This window comes from Geotrypetes seraphini, chromosome 19 (genome assembly GCF_902459505.1).
Source record: "Geotrypetes seraphini chromosome 19, aGeoSer1.1, whole genome shotgun sequence".
NCBI classification, from domain to species: domain Eukaryota; kingdom Metazoa; phylum Chordata; class Amphibia; order Gymnophiona; family Dermophiidae; genus Geotrypetes; species Geotrypetes seraphini.
In genome coordinates, this window is record NC_047102.1 from 4,104,339 (window position 1) to 4,128,174 (window position 23,836).

The 23,836-nt window shown below is 43.5% G+C and overlaps 1 protein-coding gene across 5 annotated transcripts in view; it reads right to left on the minus strand.

The window, feature by feature from the left end:
- Positions 1–6,966, minus strand: part of NELL1 (neural EGFL like 1) — a 291,095-nt gene extending 284,129 nt beyond the window's left edge. For all 5 annotated transcript variants that reach the window (XM_033928928.1, XM_033928927.1, XM_033928925.1 and 2 more), the window contains exon 1: positions 6,909–6,966. In XM_033928928.1, coding sequence (XP_033784819.1) covers positions 6,909–6,960 — 52 coding nt within the window. In that variant the 5' untranslated portion in view covers positions 6,961–6,966. The remainder of the gene's footprint in view (positions 1–6,908) is intronic.
- Between the last annotated feature and the right edge of the window lie 16,870 nt (positions 6,967–23,836).

Here is a 23,836-nt window from a genome sequence, read left to right on the forward strand (position 1 = left end):
TAGCTCCCAATTACTCATCGTATTACATATAAAATTTTACTACTTATTTTTAAAATCAAACTAACACATACACCTGGATTCATTGACAGACTTCTTATCTCACACTGTCCAACTAGAACACTTCGATCAGGCAACCAACATGTTCTGGTGATCCCTTCCCCGCGACATCTATTCTACGATACCACCAGAAAGAAAATCTTCTCCGTTACAGCATCTACAGTGTGGAACTCTTTGCCCTCTCATCTCCGGGAGGAAATTCCAATGGACAGATTTAAAACCAACTTAAAGACCTTCCTTTTTAAGGACGCCTATGACAAGTAGACGCTAGAGTTCAAGTAGAAGGAAGAACCTATCCCCCCCCCCCCCGCTATTGACCTTTTATGTCTCTCTCTCCTATTACAAATTTCACTTCTTCCCTAATCCTCTTGTTTTTTATATGTTGTCTAAGTCTTATTGTCCAATGTCTTCCCCTTTGATTTTAATAGCTATGACTTTGTACACCGCTTAGACAGTTTTTTAAGTGGTATATCAAATTTTAAATAAAACTTGAAAACTATAAGAATGCGGAAATGTTGGGGTCCATTTACTAAGCAATACTTAGCGCACCCTTCCGTGGCCATTAACAAAAACTAGCGTGTGAGCCGTTAACACTACAAGCAAATTCTTTAAAATCCACCTAAAGTTGAGCACCTATATTGGTACACCTAGCTGATATAGGTGCCTAACTTAATTAATACGCTTAATCGGCCCTGATAATTGTGCTTCGCGTCACACTATAGAGCTTTCAAATTTCAGGTGTACTTTATAGCATTAGGCCCTAAGGGCTGATTTTATAAATGGCGCCTACAACAAATGGCACTGGGCCGTGTCTCAATCACACTTAGGCACCGTTTACGGAATCGCGGCTAGCGGCGCCTATGTAAAAACTTAGGCGCCTGAAATGTAGGACAGGGTTTTAAAGGCCTACATTTCGAGTGCCTAAGTCATGCCCCATCCACTTAGGCATTGGGCGCAACTAAGCACCATGCAATAATAGCTTTTATAGAATCAGATAGGCACCTATTAGTTAATTAATTTCTTTCTTCTTTTTTTTTTAGCAATTATTTAGCCTATTGAGGGCATTTTGTCTATTGAGGGCTCACACGCTAATCCCACGCTAATCAGATAGCACCCTGTACTGTGGCTGTGCTGATGCATGATGTGATGCCCATGCTCTACCCTCCAGACACACCCTCTCCCCAAAAATAAATCAGAAATACTTTTTAGCACTGTGGTTTGCATGCACACATTGAGACTTTACTGCAGAATGCCTCGCCACTGCCTGCAGAAGCTTTTAAGCTGTAGTAAGCATGCTAGCGATTAAGAATATACTGACGTCATTTGCGTTACGCATAAACAAAACGTCTAAACGCCTAATGGTGTCCCAAAGAAATGACTTCTTATAAAAAAATTTTAAAACTCAACAGTGCACCCAGGGAACAAACGTGCCATTAGGTTAAACCACTACACCATCTTCATCGGTCTCTACAATATTCTATTTAAATAGTTCATCTACTTTTGTTTACTTTTCACCACTCTACAAATTCGCAGTCGAATGGCTTAAAGACTTGGCTGAATGTCGGCAGGGACTGCTTCCGACATGTTTCACCTACGGGCTTTTTCAAGGATCCGTCCCCTTTGCAAAACCGTCCATTTCTAAGACTGCATACCTTTTAGAGTCAAAAGTGATTAAGAATAGCCCATACCGGGTCAGACCAATCCTCCATCTAGCCCAGGATCCTACTTCCAATAGTGGTCGATCCAGGTCACAAGTACCTGGCAGAATCCTAAGGAGTAGCGACATTCCATGTTACCAATCCCAAGGACTTTTTCTATCAATAGCAGACTATGGCATTTCCTCCAGGAGTCCTTGTGAAAAGACCCTTTAATGCCTTCTCAGCACTAAAAAAGTTAGAAGTTAGGAAAAATAATCTCGGTATAAGGTTTTTTTTTTTCATTATAATGATTGTCACTTAAACTATTCATTTTCATGAAAAGAAGGTTTTGCTAGCTTTAACATAATTAAATATAAATAACAAAGTAGGCAGAGCACATTGACGATGCAAATTTCCACAAAAGATAATCAGGCATCGTTTGCTCCCTATCAAGAGAATTCCCCCCACCGAGCTCTAAATCAGAGCCTATTATCATGATTGCAACCAAAAGAAGCACAAGATCATTTGAGCCCTACATTTGGCATCTGGAATTGTCAGTTTGACGCTTCGTCTGGATTTCACAGTCCTCTAAACATTTCTGAAGCAAAAGGAAACTGTCAAGAGTTATTCCCTTTAAAGGTTCAGCACCCAGAACGCTTTGAAGTCATCCGTATACAATATTCTTTCAAACAGGTGCACTTTCTATCCACAGAAGGAAAGCCTACTTCAAAAAACAAATGCTCTGTAGTTTAAAATGTTCTTTTTTTAAGGGCAGTCACCGTGAACGATAAAAGAAATTCATAAATAAGGCTAAAGCAAACTTTCAGAAAAATGCCACGGAGCCCCCATATACACTGATTCCCCCCTTCCCCTCCCCATTGCCTGATCTAGTTCCAAATTCATCTGTCCCAGGTGGAGAATTTGGGGGAAGGGTCATATTTGCAACCTCTCTTAGCTCTCGGTTTTTATCATCAGTAAAGGGGTAGGGGGAGGGGAGGGAAGAGCTGCTTCTCGCACTTACAGGATGCACAAAAGACTGGACCTGGCCCGGCAGAGACCATTGTGTGCATGCAGCAGGAAAACCCTCCAAGACAGTTGCTCCCCTCCCCCCCTTCCCTAGCCCTGCTGAGGGTTTAGCCAGGATTCAGTGGAGCACCCATAAGGCACAATAGAAACCTGAACCCAGGAGAGGCTTTGAGCTCCGGCCACGCACTACCAGCCAGCTGCACACAAAGGTCGCTCTCCGGAGCCCCGGGGGCACGTCCTGCAGTTTCAAAGGCAAGAATGCATACGGGACCCCCCCCCCCCAGCTCTGCTCACCTGCCCTGGCGCCGGCCACGCAAGCCCACAGCAGCAAGAGAAGGGCGTCCATGAGTCCGGTGGTGCTGAACCCCATGCGGGCTGCCTGACAGCTCTGGAGGAGCTCTAGCCCTCCTCCTCCTCCTCCTCCCGAGGCATAGACCATGGCTCCATATGACGAGGGGTGCGACTGGGGGGTGCACGACGGCCAGATGGTCCCCTGCTCCTCTTCCGGCCACCCCCCTCCCTGCTGAGGCTGGGGAGGCAGTCTGGCCTCAGACACTGGCAGTTGCAGGCAGGAGGCAGACTGGGCAGCTTCTGCACCCCGATGCCATCCCCGTCTCCCCCCTCCCCACGGATCCACTTAGACAGATCCCTATCCGAAAGCTGGAGGCACCGGTAGAGCATCGGTCCTTTGAACGCGGTACTAGACTGGTGCCCTTAGCCCCTCACATGCCTAAGCTTTCTAGAGAGCCTGGGCGCTACCATTCGGTGCCATAGACTGGCATATGTTTACCCCTGCTGGTGAAATATTCTTGCAAGATCTTTTGCATGTTGCCTACTTCTTTTCAGCGCTTAGCCCGTTGGCAGAGAGGGCACCTGCTAGGGATGCCAGTGCTAGGTTCGAGGTGCCCCTTGCCCGTCCTTCTAAGGATCTGATGCAGAACGAGAGTGATTAAAAGCATTCTTTGAGGCTTTCTGGAGTGCTTTGGGGATGGGGGACGTCTCTTTTTTGCTTTGTCTCGTCTAGATTTGTGTAAGCCATTCAGATAATGGGTGATCTGGTATCAACCAACGGCAAAAACTTTCCTTGTTATCTTAACATAACATGCATACATAACATAAAATCAATTTCTAGACCGCCTAACCGTCAAGTTCTCTGCGGTTTACAAAAGATTAAATAATAACCTACAATTGGATGTGAAAGAAAGAAAACCTATAACTAGAATGAAATATCAATTACTCAAACATCTAGAGAGCAAATGAGTGTTTAGCTTTTTTTCTCATATGTAAATAAGAGATAGACGTCAGTAATAATTGTGTAAAGTCCTTGTCCCAAAGAGCTGCCTGGTAAGAAAGAGGGCAAAGTTCATGATAGAAGATTTAAAAATCTAAGTTACATTTCAAGTTCCTCTTGTGCACCAAGGCTATAAAAATGGCCTGTTTTGTGTTAATGGCTATTGTGCCATAAATGGAAAATGGCTATTAGCAAGTGGCCTTTCAAGCCAATGTGCACTGAAGCCCTTACAAGCGTCTGTTTTGAAGGCCAGGTATATAAAAAAAATTTAAATAAATAATCCTGCAATAAAGTAGCTGCAGTAACTGATTATTGCCCCCTCTTTGTCCTCCCAAACACCTCCCCACCACCCACAGAGAGTGTTTTTTTTAATTGTAGAGAACATTTGTGTGTACAGATTTGGAACTTAGGGCAGGACAGCTGGGCATGAAGTAGTGTTCCTTAGGGATTGTGCATTTACCCATCAGTGGCATAGCGAGGGTGAGAGGCACCCCTCCCCCAACTTCATCTCCACCCCTACTCCTTCCCCCATCCCCCCTGCTGCACACGCACCCCCCTCTTCTCCCGCCACGAGCAATAACTCCAATGTGCTCCTTGCGACCCCGGCGGCTCTTCCTATGCATGGTACCCAGGAGTGACGTCAGCGGGAGAGCTGACGCGGTGGTGAGGAATACGTTGAAGTTGTTGCTCGCAGTGGTGAACAACTAGAGATACGAGGAAAGGAAGGGGTGCACATGTGGCGAAGGGAGGCATGGGAAGAGGCGGAGGGGGCGCCGAGAAAGAAACGTGCTCCGGCCTATCACAGCCTCCAGAAGCGCGTTCCATGTATCCACCACCCTTTGGGTGAAAAAGAACTTCCTAGCGTTTGTTCTAAACCTGTGTAGTTGGTGGGCAGGGTTTATTCCCGCACGTCATTGGCGGGCGTCGAATGTGCCGTCCGCAAAGCACATGCAAGCTCAAAAGAAAGGGGGGAGAGGTGGACACAGTTTTTCTTTTGCTGGCCCCATGCGTTGGAGATTTTTAAAAAGGAATGATTTGTGACCGACCACAGTAAAGCCAGATTATCGAACAGAACACCCTTTAATCCCACGGGTTAAAACCACAGGCTCGCAATGCGCTTTTTACAGAATATATTTTAAAAATGAATTCTTACGTATATGTGAAGTTAATTTGCAGTTTTATTTTTAATTTTGATGGTCGTTTTACATGGGGTTATAACCGCGATACTGATATTTCAGGGCAGAAGAGGGCCGGAGAGTCAGCAAGGATAGTAAGCGACTGGTCCTCTGCAGTTGCTTTTTTGCGGATCGGCAACCTCAATCGGTGTTTCTTCTTAGTGAATCGATCGTTTCCTACTTTTGCATGCCATTTGCCCTCATTTGCATGGGCGGAACGGATCGGGTAGGAGATTGATCGGGCAGAAGTTTAGTGAATCGGGTCGGGGGAATGATTGCAAAACCGGTAAAACCGGTTTCGCGATTGTCGGGACACGATCGGAAGGTTTAGTGAATCAAGCCCTACTTCACAAGTGTCATTCATCTTGCCGTAAACCGCGACGATTCCCTGTTGAAAAATGCCAGATGTAAGACGTTGTGTTGTATTTTGTAGGGGGGGGGAGGGTGCATGCCCTATTCCTGCGCGCTCTCTAGTTAGCCCGCGGTAATGTAGCTTCGCTAAGGGCTCCTTGTAGAAAGGTGCGCTAGCATTCTTAGCATACGCACCGGATTAGCGCGCTCTAGCCAACAAACAACTGCCTGCTCAAGAGGATGCGGTAGCGGCTAGCACGCGTGCACCATCCCACGCATTAAGGCCCTAGCGCGGCTTTGTAAAAGGAGCCCTAAATGATTAGAGCAGGAAGGGCCACTTTCAAACAGCTGTATTTTCTTTTAAGGGTAGTCACAGTAAAAGATAAAAGAAATTCATACATAAGAATGCTAAAGCCAGACTCGACTTTCAGAGCAAACTTTCCCAATGATGCCTGGCCTTGCACTACTGCTTCTCATTTCTATAGTGCCATTGGAATCTCCCCAGTGTCCGGTCCGGTTCCGGTGCTCGTCTTAATTTCTGGGAAGGGTCATATCTGCACAGCCTGATTTTAACATCAGTCAGTAAAGGTGTGTGTGTGTGGGGGGTGGGGGGGGGTGGAAAGAGCTGCTTCTCTGTTGTGAAACGCACGCAAGACTGGCCCTGGCCCGGCAGAGACCAGAAACATTACAAGGCCATTGTGTGCCTGCAGCAGGAAAACCCTCCAACCCAGTCGCTCCCTTCCCCCCTCCCCTAGCGCTGGTGGGGGTTTAGCCATTGTAAGCCTGGAGCCAGATCCTGGGCTAAGAATTTCCCCTCTCTTGACAGAAGGGGCTTAGAGGAGTCCCTCCCTGCCCCTCCTTTGCAGAAAATCGGCTTTCAGCGGCCGAATATTAATGTGGCATCTTAGGAGAGAGGCACCATCTGCTCCCCAGAACCCAACACTGTCCACTGCCTGGTACCATCTCCGGATGGCAGAAATGGCAGTTATGCGATCAGTCCGAAGCCGAAACCCAAGAGTTCGGCCATTGAATCTTCGTCCCCAAACTTCCCGGGACCCTCAGCTCCAAGCCTGCCTCCCTCCCCTCCCAACTTTAGCCCAAATCTGGCATCCCCTCTCCAAGAAAGCCTCCCAAGCCAGGAACGAGCAGGAGCCGTACTGCCAGGGGTGGCCCTGCAATACCTCCCTGGCACCGGAATGGCTCACCCACCTCCCTCCCCAACCGCTCCTGAGTGGCTGCAGCCCCCAGCCCCTGGCTCTACCAGCCAGCTGCACACAAAGGTCGCTCTCCGGAGCCCCGGGGGCACGTCCTGCAGTTTCAAAGGGTAGAATGCAAACGGGACCCCCCCCCCCCCCCCCCAGCTCTGCTCACCTGCCCTGGCGGCGGCCACGCAAGCCCACAGCAACAAGAGAAGGGCGTCCATGGTGGTGCTGAACCCCGTGCGGGCTGCCTGACAGCTCTGGAGGAGCTCGAGCCCTCCTCCTCCTCCTCCCGAGGCATAGACCATGGCTCCATACGACGAGGGGTGCGACTGGGGGGTGCACGACGGCCAGATGGTCCCCTGCTCCTCTTCCGGCCACCCCTGTCCCTGCTGAGGCTGGGGTGGCACGGCAGTCCGGGCTCAGATAATGGCAGCTACAGGCAGGAAGCAGACTGGGCAGCTTCTGCACCCCGATGCCATCCCCGTCTCCCCCCTCCCCACGGATCCACTTAGACTGATCCCTATCTGAAAGCTGGAGGCACCGGCAGTCCTTTGGACGCGGTACTAGACTGGTGTCCTTAGCCCCTTTCATGCCTAAGCTTTCTAGAGAGCCTGGGCGCTGCCATTCGGTGCCATAGACTGGCATATGTTTACCCCTGCTGGTGAAATATTCTTGCAAGATCTTTTGCACGTTGCCTACTTCTTTTCAGCGCTTAGCCCGTTGGCAGAGAGGGCACCTGCTAGGGATGCCAGTGCTAGGTTCGAGGTGCCCCTTGCCCGTTCTTCTAAGGATCTGATGCACAAGAAAGCTAGAAAAATGCACCAGCCCGACTGAATACATCTCTTCCAGCTTTCCAGTGTGCTGTGGTGCTATGGTTGTCGGGGGTTGGGGGGAAGGGGGTTGGGATGATCGTTTTGGGTGGGTTTTTTTTGTTTGTTTGGGTTTTTTGTTGTTGCTTCGTCTTGTCTAGATTTATGCAAATAATTCAGATATATGTGATCTGAATCAATCAATAGCCATTATTATTTTGGGGAGAGAAAAATTAAGCTGCTGTAAAAAGTGATGTCGGTGTGCCCTTCCAGAGGGGGTTTCCATAAAAATGGCTTCTTTTCTTCTTAATTAAAGGCTCTGCACGATTGTTCATTAATCATTCAAAGAGGACAGAGGTATAAGAATCCCAAGTCTTTAAAAATATTAACCACAGTAAAAGTTAGCCATTCAGCCCAAACGTTTTCACATACATTGGCTAGGAACCACTCCATGCCTGAGTAATTCTGTTCTAAGTAGCTTAGTAAAAACGCCCCTAAATTATTTTAACTTAAACTTACAGGCTGAAACTTATTTGAGAAATTACTTACAAAGATGACCAGATGCACTGAAAGTTTTGGAGGAATGGGGTTCTATTTTGTATCTATAGGGGAAATGCATAGTAGACAGGCCCCTAAATCAGAAAAGAGAGTCCTTAAATGTAATGAAATGATTAGCACTTACTTAGTGGTCCTTTCAATAAGCTACATTAAGCCTAGTGCAGACTTACTGCAGCTTAGAACATACTGGGTCAGACCAGTATCCTGTTTCCAAGAATGGCCAATCCACCTGGCAAAAACCCACATAGTAGCAAGATTCCAGAATCCCAAAGAGTAACAGGATTCCATATAGAATCCCAAAGAGCAGCAACATTCCAGGCTGCCGATCCCAGGGTAAGCAGTGGCTTCCCCGCGTCTGTCAACAGGAGACTATGGACTTTTCCTCCAGAACTTTTTAAGCCTAGCTATGCTAACTGCTCTTGTAATATCTTCTAGCAACCGAGATGCAGAGCTTGACTGTTCCTTCAGTGAATACATTGTCTATTTGTTTTAGATATATTTCCATGTAACTTCATTGCATGTTGTAGTCTTTGCCATTTTGGAATGAGTGAAAAATTGATCCACTTGTATCCATTCTACACCACATAGGATTTTGTAGACCTCAGTCATCTCTTTTCTGAGCTGAAGAGCTCCCAACCTCTTTAGTCTTGAAACATGAGGATGTTACTGGCCGGACTTTATGGTAGATATCCTGCAAACAGGATGGTTGGATAGGCTGGAGTGAGCTTGGATGGCAACTTCAGCAGTTGGAACCTAGGACAATACCAGGTGGACTTTATAGTCTATGGCCCAGAAATATCAAAGAAGAGACAAGTTAATCTAATCATATATTTTTAATGGGTATAACTTATGGGCAGACTGGATGGATCGTTCAGGTCTTTATCTGCCGTCATGTACTATGAAACTATGTTACCTGGCAGAAACCCAAAGAGTAGCAACATTCCAGAGCTGAGATTGTGATGTCATAATGCCTCATTCCACCAGTGCCTAAGAGCCAACCTCAGCAGTGATGTCACAATGGCTTGATTAGATGGCAACTTCAGCAGTCGGAACCTAGGACAATACCAGGTGGACTTTACAGTCTATGACCCAGAAATATTTAATCATGTATTTTTAATGGGTATAACTAATGGGCAGACTGGATGGACCGTTCAGGTCTTCATCTGCCATCATTTACTATGTTACCTGGCAGAAACCCAAAGAGTAGCAACATTCCAGAGCTGAGATTGTGATGTCACAATGCCTCCTCATTCCACCAATGCCAAAGAGCCAATCTCAGCAGTGATGTCACAATGGGTTGATTAGATGGCAACTTCAGCAGTCGGAACCTAGGACAATACCAGGTGGACTTTACAGTCTATGACCCAGAAATATTTAATCATGTATTTTTAATGGGTATAACTAATGGGCAGACTGGATGGACCGTTCAGGTCTTCATCTGCCGTCATTTACTATGTTACCTGGCAGAAACCCAAAGAGTAGCAACATTCCAGAGCTGAGATTGTGATGTCACAATGCCTCCTCATTCCACCAATGCCAAAGAGCCAATCTCAGCAGTGATGTCACAATGGGTTGATTAGATGGCAACTTCAGCAGTCGGAACCTAGGACAACACCAGGTGGACTTTACAGTCTATGACCCAGAAATATTTAATCATGTATTTTTAATGGGTATAACTAATGGGCAGACTGGATGGACCGTTCAGGTCTTCATCTGCCGTCATTTACTATGTTACCTGGCAGAAACCCAAAGAGTAGCAACATTCCAGAGCTGAGATTGTGATGTCACAATGCCTCCTCATTCCACCAATGCCAAAGAGCCAATCTCAGCAGTGATGTCACAATGGGTTGATTAGATGGCAACTTCAGCAGTTGGAACCTAGGACAACACCAGGTGGACTTTATAGTCTATGACCCAGAAATATTTAATCATGTATTTTTAATGGGTATAACTAATGGGCAGACTGGATGGACCGTTCAGGTCTTCATCTGCCGTCATTTACTATGTTACCTGGCAGAAACCCAAAGAGTAGCAACATTCCAGAGCTGAGATTGTGATGTCACAATGCCTCCTCATTCCACCAATGCCAAAGAGCCAATCTCAGCAGTGATGTCACAATGGGTTGATTAGATGGCAACTTCAGCAGTTGGAACCTAGGACAACACCAGGTGGACTTTACAGTCTATGACCCAGAAATATTTAATCATGTATTTTTAATGGGTATAACTAATGGGCAGACTGGATGGACCGTTCAGGTCTTCATCTGCCGTCATTTACTATGTTACCTGGCAGAAACCCAAAGAGTAGCAACATTCCAGAGCTGAGATTGTGATGTCACAATGCCTCCTCATTCCACCAATGCCAAAGAGCCAATCTCAGCAGTGATGTCACAATGGGTTGATTAGATGGCAACTTCAGCAGTTGGAACCTAGGACAACACCAGGTGGACTTTATAGTCTATGACCCAGAAATATTTAATCATGTATTTTTAATGGGTATAACTAATGGGCAGACTGGATGTACCGTTCAGGTCTTCATCTGCCGTCATTTACTATGTTACCTGGCAGAAACCCAAAGAGTAGCAACATTCCAGAGCTGAGATTGTGATGTCACAATGCCTCCTCATTCCACCAATGCCAAAGAGCCAATCTCAGCAGTGATGTCACAATGGGTTGATTAGATGGCAACTTCAGCAGTTGGAACCTAGGACAACACCAGGTGGACTTTATAGTCTATGACCCAGAAATATTTAATCATGTATTTTTAATGGGTATAACTAATGGGCAGACTGGATGGACCGTTCAGGTCTTCATCTGCCGTCATTTACTATGTTACCTGGCAGAAACCCAAAGAGTAGCAACATTCCAGAGCTGAGATTGTGATGTCACAATGCCTCCTCATTCCACCAATGCCAAAGAGCCAATCTCAGCAGTGATGTCACAATGGGTTGATTAGATGGCAACTTCAGCAGTTGGAACCTAGGACAACACCAGGTGGACTTTACAGTCTATGACCCAGAAATATTTAATCATGTATTTTTAATGGGTATAACTAATGGGCAGACTGGATGGACCGTTCATGTCTTCATCTGCCGTCATTTACTATGTTACCTGGCAGAAACCCAAAGAGTAGCAACATTCCAGAGCTGAGATTGTGATGTCACAATGCCTCCTCATTCCACCAATGCCAAAGAGCCAATCTCAGCAGTGATGTCACAATGGGTTGATTAGATGGCAACTTCAGCAGTTGGAACCTAGGACAACACCAGGTGGACTTTATAGTCTATGACCCAGAAATATTTAATCATGTATTTTTAATGGGTATAACTAATGGGCAGACTGGATGGACCGTTCAGGTCTTCATCTGCCGTCATTTACTATGTTACCTGGCAGAAACCCAAAGAGTAGCAACATTCCAGAGCTGAGATTGTGATGTCACAATGCCTCCTCATTCCACCAATGCCAAAGAGCCAATCTCAGCAGTGATGTCACAATGGGTTGATTAGATGGCAACTTCAGCAGTCGGAACCTAGGACAATACCAGGTGGACTTTACAGTCTATGACCCAGAAATATTTAATCATGTATTTTTAATGGGTATAACTAATGGGCAGACTGGATGGACCGTTCAGGTCTTCATCTGCCGTCATTTACTATGTTACCTGGCAGAAACCCAAAGAGTAGCAACATTCCAGAGCTGAGATTGTGATGTCACAATGCCTCCTCATTCCACCAATGCCAAAGAGCCAATCTCAGCAGTGATGTCACAATGGGTTGATTAGATGGCAACTTCAGCAGTCGGAACCTAGGACAACACCAGGTGGACTTTACAGTCTATGACCCAGAAATATTTAATCATGTATTTTTAATGGGTATAACTAATGGGCAGACTGGATGGACCGTTCAGGTCTTCATCTGCCGTCATTTACTATGTTACCTGGCAGAAACCCAAAGAGTAGCAACATTCCAGAGCTGAGATTGTGATGTCACAATGCCTCCTCATTCCACCAATGCCAAAGAGCCAATCTCAGCAGTGATGTCACAATGGGTTGATTAGATGGCAACTTCAGCAGTTGGAACCTAGGACAACACCAGGTGGACTTTATAGTCTATGACCCAGAAATATTTAATCATGTATTTTTAATGGGTATAACTAATGGGCAGACTGGATGGACCGTTCAGGTCTTCATCTGCCGTCATTTACTATGTTACCTGGCAGAAACCCAAAGAGTAGCAACATTCCAGAGCTGAGATTGTGATGTCACAATGCCTCCTCATTCCACCAATGCCAAAGAGCCAATCTCAGCAGTGATGTCACAATGGGTTGATTAGATGGCAACTTCAGCAGTTGGAACCTAGGACAACACCAGGTGGACTTTATAGTCTATGACCCAGAAATATTTAATCATGTATTTTTAATGGGTATAACTAATGGGCAGACTGGATGGACCGTTCAGGTCTTCATCTGCCGTCATTTACTATGTTACCTGGCAGAAACCCAAAGAGTAGCAACATTCCAGAGCTGAGATTGTGATGTCACAATGCCTCCTCATTCCACCAATGCCAAAGAGCCAATCTCAGCAGTGATGTCACAATGGGTTGATTAGATGGCAACTTCAGCAGTTGGAACCTAGGACAACACCAGGTGGACTTTATAGTCTATGACCCAGAAATATTTAATCATGTACTGGATGGACCGTTCTGGTCTTCATCTGCTGTCATTTACTATGTCACTATGTTACTATCCCCCCTTATCATTTTGGTCACTCTTCTTTGAACCTTATCTACAGTAATTCCACCATATCTTTTTGAGCTATGGTGACCAGAATTGAACGTAGTATTCAAGGTGAAGTCTATTAGGTTAAGTCCTTCCTCTAAGAAATACGCGGCTTCTCTATGACTGCTTGTGACCTGCTTCTCTGACAGCTTCAAATGGCCGGTGCTGCTTTGCTATGACTGCTTTAGGTCACTCTTGAACTGCTTGTCTCTGACTGCTTGCTCCGTTTTAATGGCACCAGTCACTTCTTACATTACCCGTAGAAGCTCCGACAGAAAGCTTCTTCTATACAGTAGGTGATGGCATCAGACTGATCATCTCACTGATGGAATAGCTGCAGAAATTTCAAATTCCATTTTCTCTTTGTACAGAAATTCATTTTAGCTCATAAAATGAGTAGGTACAAATATGGGTTCATGCAGCACAGCGGCATTTGGTTATTGTAATCCAATCACTGGTATCTCATCCTGCAAAGGATTCCAGGGCTCAGTTTTCAAAAGCAAATATCCTTAGAGAATACTAAAAAAAAAATGACCCTATTCTGTTGTTACAACTTTCAGCCTAAGCTGGCATTTTGAGGCAGAAAAGACAGGTGTAAATGTCGGAGCTGAAATGTTGGCACTTAAGCACACAACTTACCCTATGCTTAAAGCTTGATGACTGTGTGATCCACCCGTATCTCACCTATTCCTCACCCCTACCTCCCCTAAAGCACTTAAGCACCAGAGTAACACCTAAGAACATAAGAATAGCTTTACTGGGTCCATCTAGCCCAGTAGCCCATCTTCATGGAGGCCAATCCAGGTCACTAGTACCTGGCAAAAATCCAAATAGTAGCAGCATTCCTTGCTACTGATCTAGAGTAAGCAGCAATTTTCCACATGTTTGTCTCAACAGCAAACTATAGACTTTTCCTCCAGGAATTTGTCCAAGCTTTTTTTTAAAACTAGTTACCACTCTTACTACACCCTCTGGCAACATATTCCAGAGCTTAACTATTCCCTGCGTGAACAAATATTTCCTCCTATTGGTTTAAAAAGTATTACACTGTGACTTCATCGAGTGTCCCCCCTAGTCTTTTGTAAATCTTGATGCAGTAAAAAAAAAAAAAATTGATCCACTTGTACCCGTTCTGCACCACTCAGGATTTTGTAGACTTCAATCATATCTCTTCAGTCTTTCCTCATACAAGAGGAGTTCCATCCCTTTTATCATCTTGGTTGCTCTTTTTTTTTAACCTTTTTCTAGTGCTGCTATATCTTTTTTTGAGATAAGGATACCAGAACTGTACACAATACTCCAGGTGAGGTCACACCATGGAGCGATACAGAGGCATTATAACATTCTGAGTCTTGCTTACCGTCCCTTTTCTAATAATTCCTGGCATCTTGCTTGCTTTCTTGGCTGCTGACCCACCCCCCCCCCCCCCCCCCAAGGTGGACCCTAGCATCCGGTAACTATGATTTGGGTTATTCCTCCCAATGTGCATCACTTTGCATTTGTCCACATTAAATTTCATCTGCACTATATAGAATTAGATGGATGGTGGGTAAGTCTATAAGGAGTGCAGGTGTGCCCTAGTGGTTCGAGCTGCTGCCTCAGCATCCTGGAGTTGTATGTTTGATCCCAGCCTGCCCCCTGTGACTCTAGGCACATCATTTCACTCTCCTTTGCCCCAGATATCATAGTTTGATTGTGAGCCTGCTGGGACAGATAGGGAAAAATACTTAAGAGTATGTGATTACTGTTGAGTGTATTGGAAACCATTTTGGGTGACTCTCTTCATGAAAAGGCAGTTACTAAATCCCAATAAAAAAATAAGTGGGTGCCAAGAATTAGTCATTTAGAGAGCACAGAGAATTTTGTTTTTTTTTTGCAAAATGGCACTTAATGAAATAAGCTCACCCTCTTTTCAGCTCCAGTGGCAAAATAACGCTCAGAATTTAGGAAGCTGGTTGGCCTGAGAACTTTTCAGCATCCCCTTGTATGTAATAGAAGAGAACTAAGTATAGGACAATCAAGCCCTTGTGACATCACTGATGAGGCTGGCTCTTATTGGTGGAATGAGGCATTATGACATCACAATGCCAGCTCTGGTTACCAGACACTAAAACTGTTCACACCACGAGGGGGGGGGTGCTAAAAAGATCTCAGCCCAACCAAGAAGAAAACGACATGGATATGGTTCAATCAATGTCAAAACGGAGAATTTTGTTTCTGCAAATGAAATAAGCTCACACTCTTCAGCTCCAGTGGCAAAATAATGCTCAGAATTTAGGAAGCTGGTTGGTTGGGCTGAGACCCTTTTAGCATCCCCTCATATGCAATAAAAGCGAGCCAAGTATAGGACAATCGAGCCCTTGTGACATCACTGATGAGGTTGGCTCTTATTGGTGGAATGAGGCATTATGACATCACAATCTCAGCTCTGGTTACCAGAGAGAAAAACTCTTCACACTACCAGAAGAGAATGAGGTTGATATGGGTCAATCAATGATCTGAAACAATGTCAAAACAGATAATTTTATTTCTGCAAATGAAATAAGCTCACACTCTTTTCAGCTACAAATAACGCTCAGAATTTAGGAAGCTGATTGTTTGGGCTGAGAACTTTACAGCACCCCCTCATACATACATAATTTTTCAAAATTCCCAGAAACTATCCTCAGTTTTTGAAAGAGGTAGCCCTGGTTTCAGTGTATAAACTCTTGAAATGTGTCTCTTGGCTTACATATGTGGCTAACTTTCTGTCCTCAGACATGTCAGATGTTTTGTTCTTACCATTTGGGTCTCATTTAACTTTAGAGTCATATTGACTATGGCGTTCCTTCCAAAAATATGTTCTCCCTTACTGTTTTTTTTCCTTCAAATATGTCACAACTTTCACATGACATTAAATGGATAGGATTCCAGGGCTTTTTTTTTTTTTTTTTAATTGCCAAGCAACGGCACAGCCAGTGCGAAAGACTCTGTTTCCTGGAAAACCTACTGTATGATGCTGTCACATTAATATCACAGGAAGTCAACCTACACTTCCAGCCATGCAGTATAAATATACAAGTAGTAAGGAGCATTGGCTGGTAGAGGGGGGGGGGGAGCAGGGATTTAGCAGGACACCAGATTCATTAAAGATAAATGTTGCAAAATAAGAAGCAAACATATGAGGGGAGTGCCGAAAAGTTCTCAGCCCAACCCACCAACTTCCTAAATTCTGCCACTGGAGCTGAAAAGAGTATGTCACTTGCAGAAATAATATTCTCTGTTTTTTGACATTGTTTCAGATCATTGGTTGAACCATGTCCACCTCATTCTCTTCTTGGTTGGTCTGAGAACTTCTCATCACCCCCCTTGTTTGCTGTGACTCTGCAAAGTGTGGCTCGGCTTAGATAAGGAGAGTGTGGCATAGTGGTTACAGCAGGGGTGTCCAATGTCGGTCCTCGAGGGCCGCAATCCAGTCGGGTTTTCAGGATTTCCCCAATGAATATGCATGAGATCTATTAGCATACAATGAAAGCAGTGCATGCAAATAGACCTCATGTATATTCATTGGGGAAATCCTGAAAATCCGACTGGACTGCGGCTCTCGAGGACCGACATTGGACACCCCTGGGTTACAGTGATAACCTCAGGTTGTTCAAAGCACCCCACACTGCTTCTTGTGGCCCTGAGCAAGTCACCTAATCCTCCACTACCATGAGCCCAGATAGAGAAATTGCTTCCAGTACCTCTATGTAAACTGCTTTGAGTGTGGTTGTAAAATTATAAAAAGGCCATCTACAAGTCCTAATCCCTTTCCCATATATAAATCTCTCCAGTGTGGTTACACTGTATCATTTATAGCACTGGCTCTATAAGGGTTGGGGGGGGGGGGGTTCTCTTTTTACTCATGCCTCACGTATGCTTTGCAGTGAGGTCCAGACTGAGAATTTTCTCTGAGCCAGAGCAAGGGATTTTTTTTTTTTCCTTCTGACATTATGATGGGTCAAAGGGCAAGAAAAAGATCATGAAATGTGGGGTCCAATAACTTTGTTGGAATTAGCATTGGAAGACTAGGTTGAAAGGAGATTATAAGGTACATTATGTTCCTGATTCCTACTTTTACCATTCCAGCAACTCAAAAAAAAGTCACCATTGGAGCTACTCATTTTCCCTTCCAGCTGAAGACGTGTTCTCATAGCCTCAAAATGACGAAACAAAGCAGCCCATCGTCCTCACTGATCTATCAACCCTCCTCCATGGCTCTTCTGCTTTCAATGCAAAACTCTAAGTCCTTTGCTTGCCTCTTAATTCGCCTTCACTACCAGGGTGACATGCACACAGCAAGACGATTGCCCTCTTGCCAACGTCGTGCATCTCTCCTGGAGCTTCAGTGGCTTCACTCTCTTAAATATTGCTTCCTTACACTGAATGCCTTCTGTACAATTTATTGTCACTGCACTTGGGCACCTGGAGGTTAAAACATTCTCACTCACTGAATGGTACAATAGTTTGAAAGTTATTCTCTGGAGATGAATAAACCAAAGCATGTCTAGTTTCGGAAGGCACCCTTTGTCCTGTTCTTTTCCTCTGGGGACCAGCAGTTATCGAGTAAGATGCTTGATCTTTTCATGTATTTGCACGATTCAGTCATTTACCTTTTTTTTTTTCCTTGTCTGATAAGTCTTTCCTTGCAAGGCATTAACCTTTAATCCACTCTCTGAATCTCTTCCATTTATGGTCAGTTCTTTTAATTTAAAAACCTGCAGTGCCTTGTACATTTTTTTCACATACAATTCGCAATGCACTAAGGGGCCCTTTCACAAAGCCACCAGTCCTGGTGCAGAAAATGCAGTGGTGCATTGGTTAAAGCTATAGCCTCAGCACCCTGCTGCTCCTTGTGACCCTGGACAAGTCATTGCCCCAGGTACGTTAGACAGATTGCGAGCCCACCAGGACAGACAGGGAAAAATGCCTGATTATCTGAATAAATTCATCTAAACAATTCTGAGCTTCCCCTGGGAGAATGGTATAGAAAATTGAATAAATAAATACTGTGAAATGTTTCTGTCTCTTGTAACCAGAGCTCATATCCTCCTCTTGTACTAAGGCGCACTGAAACGAATAGTGCACCTTAGTAAAAGGACCCCATTGTGACGTTATAATATCTCATTCCACCAACGCCTAAGAACCAGCCTCATCAGTGATGTACAAAATGCAGTGGCCAGATTGATAACGGGAACGTGGAAATGCGCTCATATTACACCTTATCTTTGACATTTACACCGGCTGCCAGTGGCACATAGAGTTCAGTATAAGGCAGTGATGATTTGCCATCAATTTCTGTATGGTGCAATCCCAGAATTTTTCAAGAGCAAGATGACTAATTATATCAACCTAAAAGATCATTGCGCTCTGAAAATTCTGCCGTGTTACAGGCGAATGCCAGCCCCAAATATGTAGACACAATGACTTTCTGTTGTGCAGGGGTGAAATTGTGGAACTCGTTTGTAGGGCAGATACGGAAATGTGGTGGTGAAGAAGGAAGGTGCATTTGTTTTTTTGGTTTTTTTTCCTCCTTCTAGAAAGAATTTGGAGATATACAAGACTCACCATGCTGGAAAGAGTGTGAGACAGATATGGTGTGACTGGACTAATTTTGGTTTGGTTTTCCTGCGTGTTTGAGAGGGATAACTAAGCCTTAAGCTTATATACCACATTTTCTCTATAAATATAGAGCTCAACACGGTTTACAAAAATTAAAAGGGAAGAACAGTGAGAGTTGATGGTAGGGGGAAGTGGAAATTTACATTTTTAAAAATAACAAGTTTTCAGGTGTCTTCGGAATATTTGAAAAGAGCCCAGGTTGCGCAGCTGGACAGAGAAATTATTTCAAAGCTCTGTAGTTTTGAAGTGAAGAGGTAGCGCCTTTTAGTGAGGGAAAAGATAATTTGAGCTTTTGGATAGATCTGGTGATATCAGGTCGCACAGCATTCCAAGGTAGAGGAATTAAAGGGGGAAGAATGCCATGCTGGATCTTAAAAGTTAGGCAGGCACATTTAAAGTAGACCCTGGAAATTACTGGGAGCCAGTGGAGTTGTAGCAAGAGCGGCGAAACATGGTCAAATTTGCTCTTTGCAAAGATCAGCCTAGCTGCAGTATTCTGGATCTGCTGAAGTCTTTGAAGACTTTTCTTGGTCAGACTTAAATAGACCGAATTGCAGTAGTCCAGCCTCAAAGAATGATTGATTGAACAAGGACAGCGAAATGTTGTTGGTGGAAACAGGATCTCACTTTCCTCAACATATGGAGGCTAAAAAAGCTTCTTTTTTTTTTTTTTTACTAGAGAGTTAAGATGATCAGTAAATGAAAGTATTGAGTCTATAATGACGCCCAAAACTTTATGATAAATATGTTTCGCTGGACACTTGTCAGAATGTGGCCGGATAATTCATTGTTGCCCTTTTTCTGATTTATGAGGGAGCAATATGCAACACTGTTTTTGCTGTTTCTTTTATACGTACTTTAGAATTTGTTGTGTTAAGTTGCTGAATATTTTAAATAGTCTGCTGTATTAGTTTTATGAGTTTTTCATATAGCCTATTTTATGTTTTTTTTAACCATTTTTAGCAATTTAATTTTGTTTGCATTCTTGTAGGGTCCTTTGATAGATTTTACAAAGTTTATTTGCATGAAGTATTGAAATCATTTGTGGCAGGGCACCAAACAGTCAGAATAGGACCACTGTATCAAGGATATTGACTCCCATAAAAACTGAATCATATATACATTACACATACAAGTAAAGAATGCAATTGAGGAGATATCCAAGAGGAGGAGATTTAATAGCAAAACAAGGTATCCTAGCAACAGTACGGAAATCTGAAAATTAACAGGAATGGAATCATATATTATTCTCCATAAATTGGTTATTCAGCTAGGCGGGTTAGTGTTAATTCATGCTCAGTCTGTGTGAAATAAAATTCTAGCAATTCATAATTTAGTTATAGAAACAAAAACTGATATAGTTTGTGTTACTGAATCCTAGTCAGTGGAATCAGATATCCAGGTAGCAAATCAGTGCTGTCCACTAACTACAGTGGAGAACAATTTTCAGGAAAGTATTTGTTTCTTTAACAAATTTGGGTTAAATTATACAATTTACAGCCCTGAATCAGTATATAAACTTGCAATAGTTCTGGAGCATGTTGTCGGCAGGTGTGGTGGCAGCAATTAGCCTAGCTGGGTTTCAAAAAGGTTTGAACAAGTTCCTGGAGGAAAAGTCCATAGTCTGCTATTGAAATGGGCATGGAGAAAGCCACGGCTTGTCCTGGGATTGCTAACATGGAATGTTGCTACTCTTTGGGATTCTAAATTGAATCTTACTATTTGGGTTTCTGTCAGGTATTTGTGACCTGGATTGGCCTCTGTTGGAAACTGGACACTGGGCTTGATGGACCATTGGTCTGACCCAGTATGGCTGCTATTATGTTCTTATTATATTACTAGTCTTTAAGCCCGTTAAATTAACGGGTGCTAGAATAGATGTCTGTCTTTCTTTCTGTCTGTCTCTCTGGCCCCCTGTCTGTCATTCTTTCTTTCTCTCTCTCTATCCTTGGCTAGTGTTTGTCTGGGGGGGAGGTTTATTTCTCTCTTTCTCTGCTGTCTGTCTGTGTTTATTCTATTTGTCTCCCTGGCTCCCTGTCTTTCTGTATGTCTCTCTGTCTTTCTCCCTGGCCACCCTGCCTACCTGTATTTATCTGTTGTCTCTCTGGCCCCCTGTCTGTTTGTCTTTATTTATGTCTGTCTCCCTGGCCCCCTGTCTTTCTTTCTGTATGTCTCTCTGTCTTTCTCCCTGGCCCCCTGCCTACCTGTATTTATCTGTTGTCTCTCTGGCCCCCTGTCTGTTTGTCTTTCTTTATGTCTGTCTCTCTCCCTGGTCCCCTGTCTTTCTTTCTGTATGTCTCTCTGTCTTTCTCCCTGGCCCCCTGCCTACCTGTATTTATCTGTTGTCTCTCTGGCCCCCTGTCTGTTTGTCTTTATTTATGTCTGTCTCCCTGGCCCCCTGTCTTTCTTTCTGTATGTCTCTCTGTCTTTCTCCCTGGCCCCCTGCCTACCTGTATTTATCTGTTGTCTCTCTGGCCCCCTGTCTGTTTGTCTTTATTTATGTCTGTCTCCCTGGCCCCCTGTCTTTCTTTCTGTATGTCTCTCTGTCTTTCTCCCTGGCCCCCTGCCTACCTGTATTTATCTGTTGTTCCATGCCTGACTGTCTCTCCGTGGCCCCCTTCTGTCTCCCTACCTCCTCCCGAAAGCAAGCCCATTGCATTAACGGGTGCCCTGTGCAGCAGCATTAGTGTTTCCTCTACCCCCCCTTTCCCTTCCCACGGTCCCGACTACAAAGCTGGTGATTCCAGCAGCGTGTGCTGCTGGAAAATCCCATTGGTAGACCCTGATTAGGCAATTCCCTCCCACCCCCTCCCCAATATTATGCACATTTTGTTCCACCCTGTTTTTAGCTGTTATGATTGTTGTATATGTCTCCATTTATATACACATATGATATAGGTATTTTATATGTACCTCTGATTTTATGTATGTATTTGCATATTTACGTTTTATGAGTTAGTATTTTATAATGTTTTTGTATTTGATTTTAGACTTCTGAGAAAAACATCATGGGGTGTTGAAACACTGGCTATGTTGGGCCATTGTTTAAATTTTACTCATAAATTGTTTGCAGACTTGAGACTTTGTCTTCACATTTTTTACCCAACGAGAAGCATCTTTGTTTCCCCATTTTTGCCGTTTGCTTAGAACATAAGAATAGCCTGACTGGGTCAGACCAATGGTCCATCAAGCCCAGTAGCCTATTCTCACTTTGGCCAATCCAGGTCACTAGTGCATGAACAAAACCCAAAGAGTAGCAACATTCCAGAATCTCAAAGATTACCAAGATTCCATTGGTAGGGACCACTTTTCTCTTTTGTTTCGTGCATTTTATGATGGGACATTTTCCTAGAATGCTGCCTAAATAAATGTTTTGAAAGTTCATTATTGAGCAGGTTCAGTTCAGTTAACAGGTAACCATCCTGGTAGCTGAGAACATCTGCAATATATTGTGGCAGCTGTGCAATCCTTCAGTTTTCCAAGAAATTGCTCATGATATATATTACTAAGTTCTAATCTAATCTAATAATTCATTTCTATACCGCATAGACAAAAAGTTCAATGCGGTTTACATAAATTTTTAGAACACAATCGAAAAGGATCAAAATAATTGAATACTAAACAGATGAGTTTTCATTTGCTTTCTGAAATCAAAACAAGACTTGGAACAAAGTAACAGGGGTTTTAGTTCCCTGTCCCAGAGAGCCGCTTGGTAGGCAAACAAACGGTGTTGAAATCCTTTTGTTGAAGGAAAGTTAAACAAGCCATGAATTTAAAAAAGTAAGTGGAAATCATACCAAAGAGAACTTTATAGCAAAAACACCCAAATTTAAATTTAACACGAGCTTCAGTAGGCAACCAATGCAATTCTCTGTAAAAGGGGCTAACTCAATCATACTGCCTTAAACCAAAAATCAAGTGAAACGTAGCATTCTGGATTATTCTCAACCTCTAAAAGTTCTTTCGAATAGCTGCCAAAAGCACTATATTGCAACGGTCCAGTTGACTCAGTCTCTATGATTGAACCAGCAACAGGTCAAGTAGAAGCAGCCTCTACCGTCTACTGTATTGTTTTCACTAGACACAATACCACAATCACTCTGATTTTTAAACACTGACATTTATTTAGTGTTTTTGGAATTTAACACATTATAGGATAAATTCTAGTTTATAACATCAGAATATAATAGGGAAAAATATGATACAATAATTGCATTTGTACACATAAATATAAAATCTGAGGTAGGGCCTCACGAATAATGACTTATTAAATGAAGAATGTACAGTATATATGTTTTATATAAGATATATATGATGAATCCTTTGTAATTTAATATATATTCTCCATGTATAGATAATGAAAAAAATATAACCTGATTTGGGTACATATCTATATCCATAGGCAGCAGTACCCATATAGAATGCCTGTAAGTATATATATATATTTATATGACATTACGCAAGTAATTAGAAATTAACCTATTCAGTAATAGGTCCACAATAAAGTGCCAAAAAAGACACAAAATACACTGCATATTATATGTGACAGACAACAATGTATTCTAGTCAAACATTAACAATGTTTCTAACAATGAAATAGAGCTCTAAGGCAATCTGACAATGCTTTTAAATAAGATGCAGAAATCATATTGTGGCAGACAAGTGTAATTAGAAAATTGTCCCATTTCTGACAATAGCCATCAGAAAAAGCATTTCTTTGTTGGCTGCCCAGTGCCTTGGGGAGAGAGAAGCACGGAAATCAGATGTGTTGGGTAATGTCTGCGCTCCTGTGTATGTGGCTTGAGTACAAAGGAGAGCTAAACTCTAACCATTTCACAAAATTATTCACAGCAGGATTATTGCCATGAGTTAAGCCAGGGTCAGCTGCAGACCCATCACGTCCAATCCCTCTGAGTTCCAGCAACTCTTGGCCAAGCCGGACAGCCTGCAATGAAAGATGTTTGAGCAGTACAGGCCTATTAACCTCAGTGGGAATTGAGCAAAACTGACAAGGATGGTATGGGACAAGTGCTAATTACCCCACCCACACCAAATAAAACCAAACCAAAGTAGGAATCGGCTATGCAATCACCTTGCTATGCAAATCAAAATAGAATAAGCCCGTTATGGGATAACGCATAACTTAAATAAACCAATATTCAAATAAAGGAGAAACAGGGACCTCAGAAGGTATTAATTACATCATTATTAGAAAGGAAATAATTCTAAATAATAGCACTGGGCACATGGTGTAGTGTAGAGAATAGAAACAAAATCCACTGATATGAAACCAGATTACACTTGAATTTGAA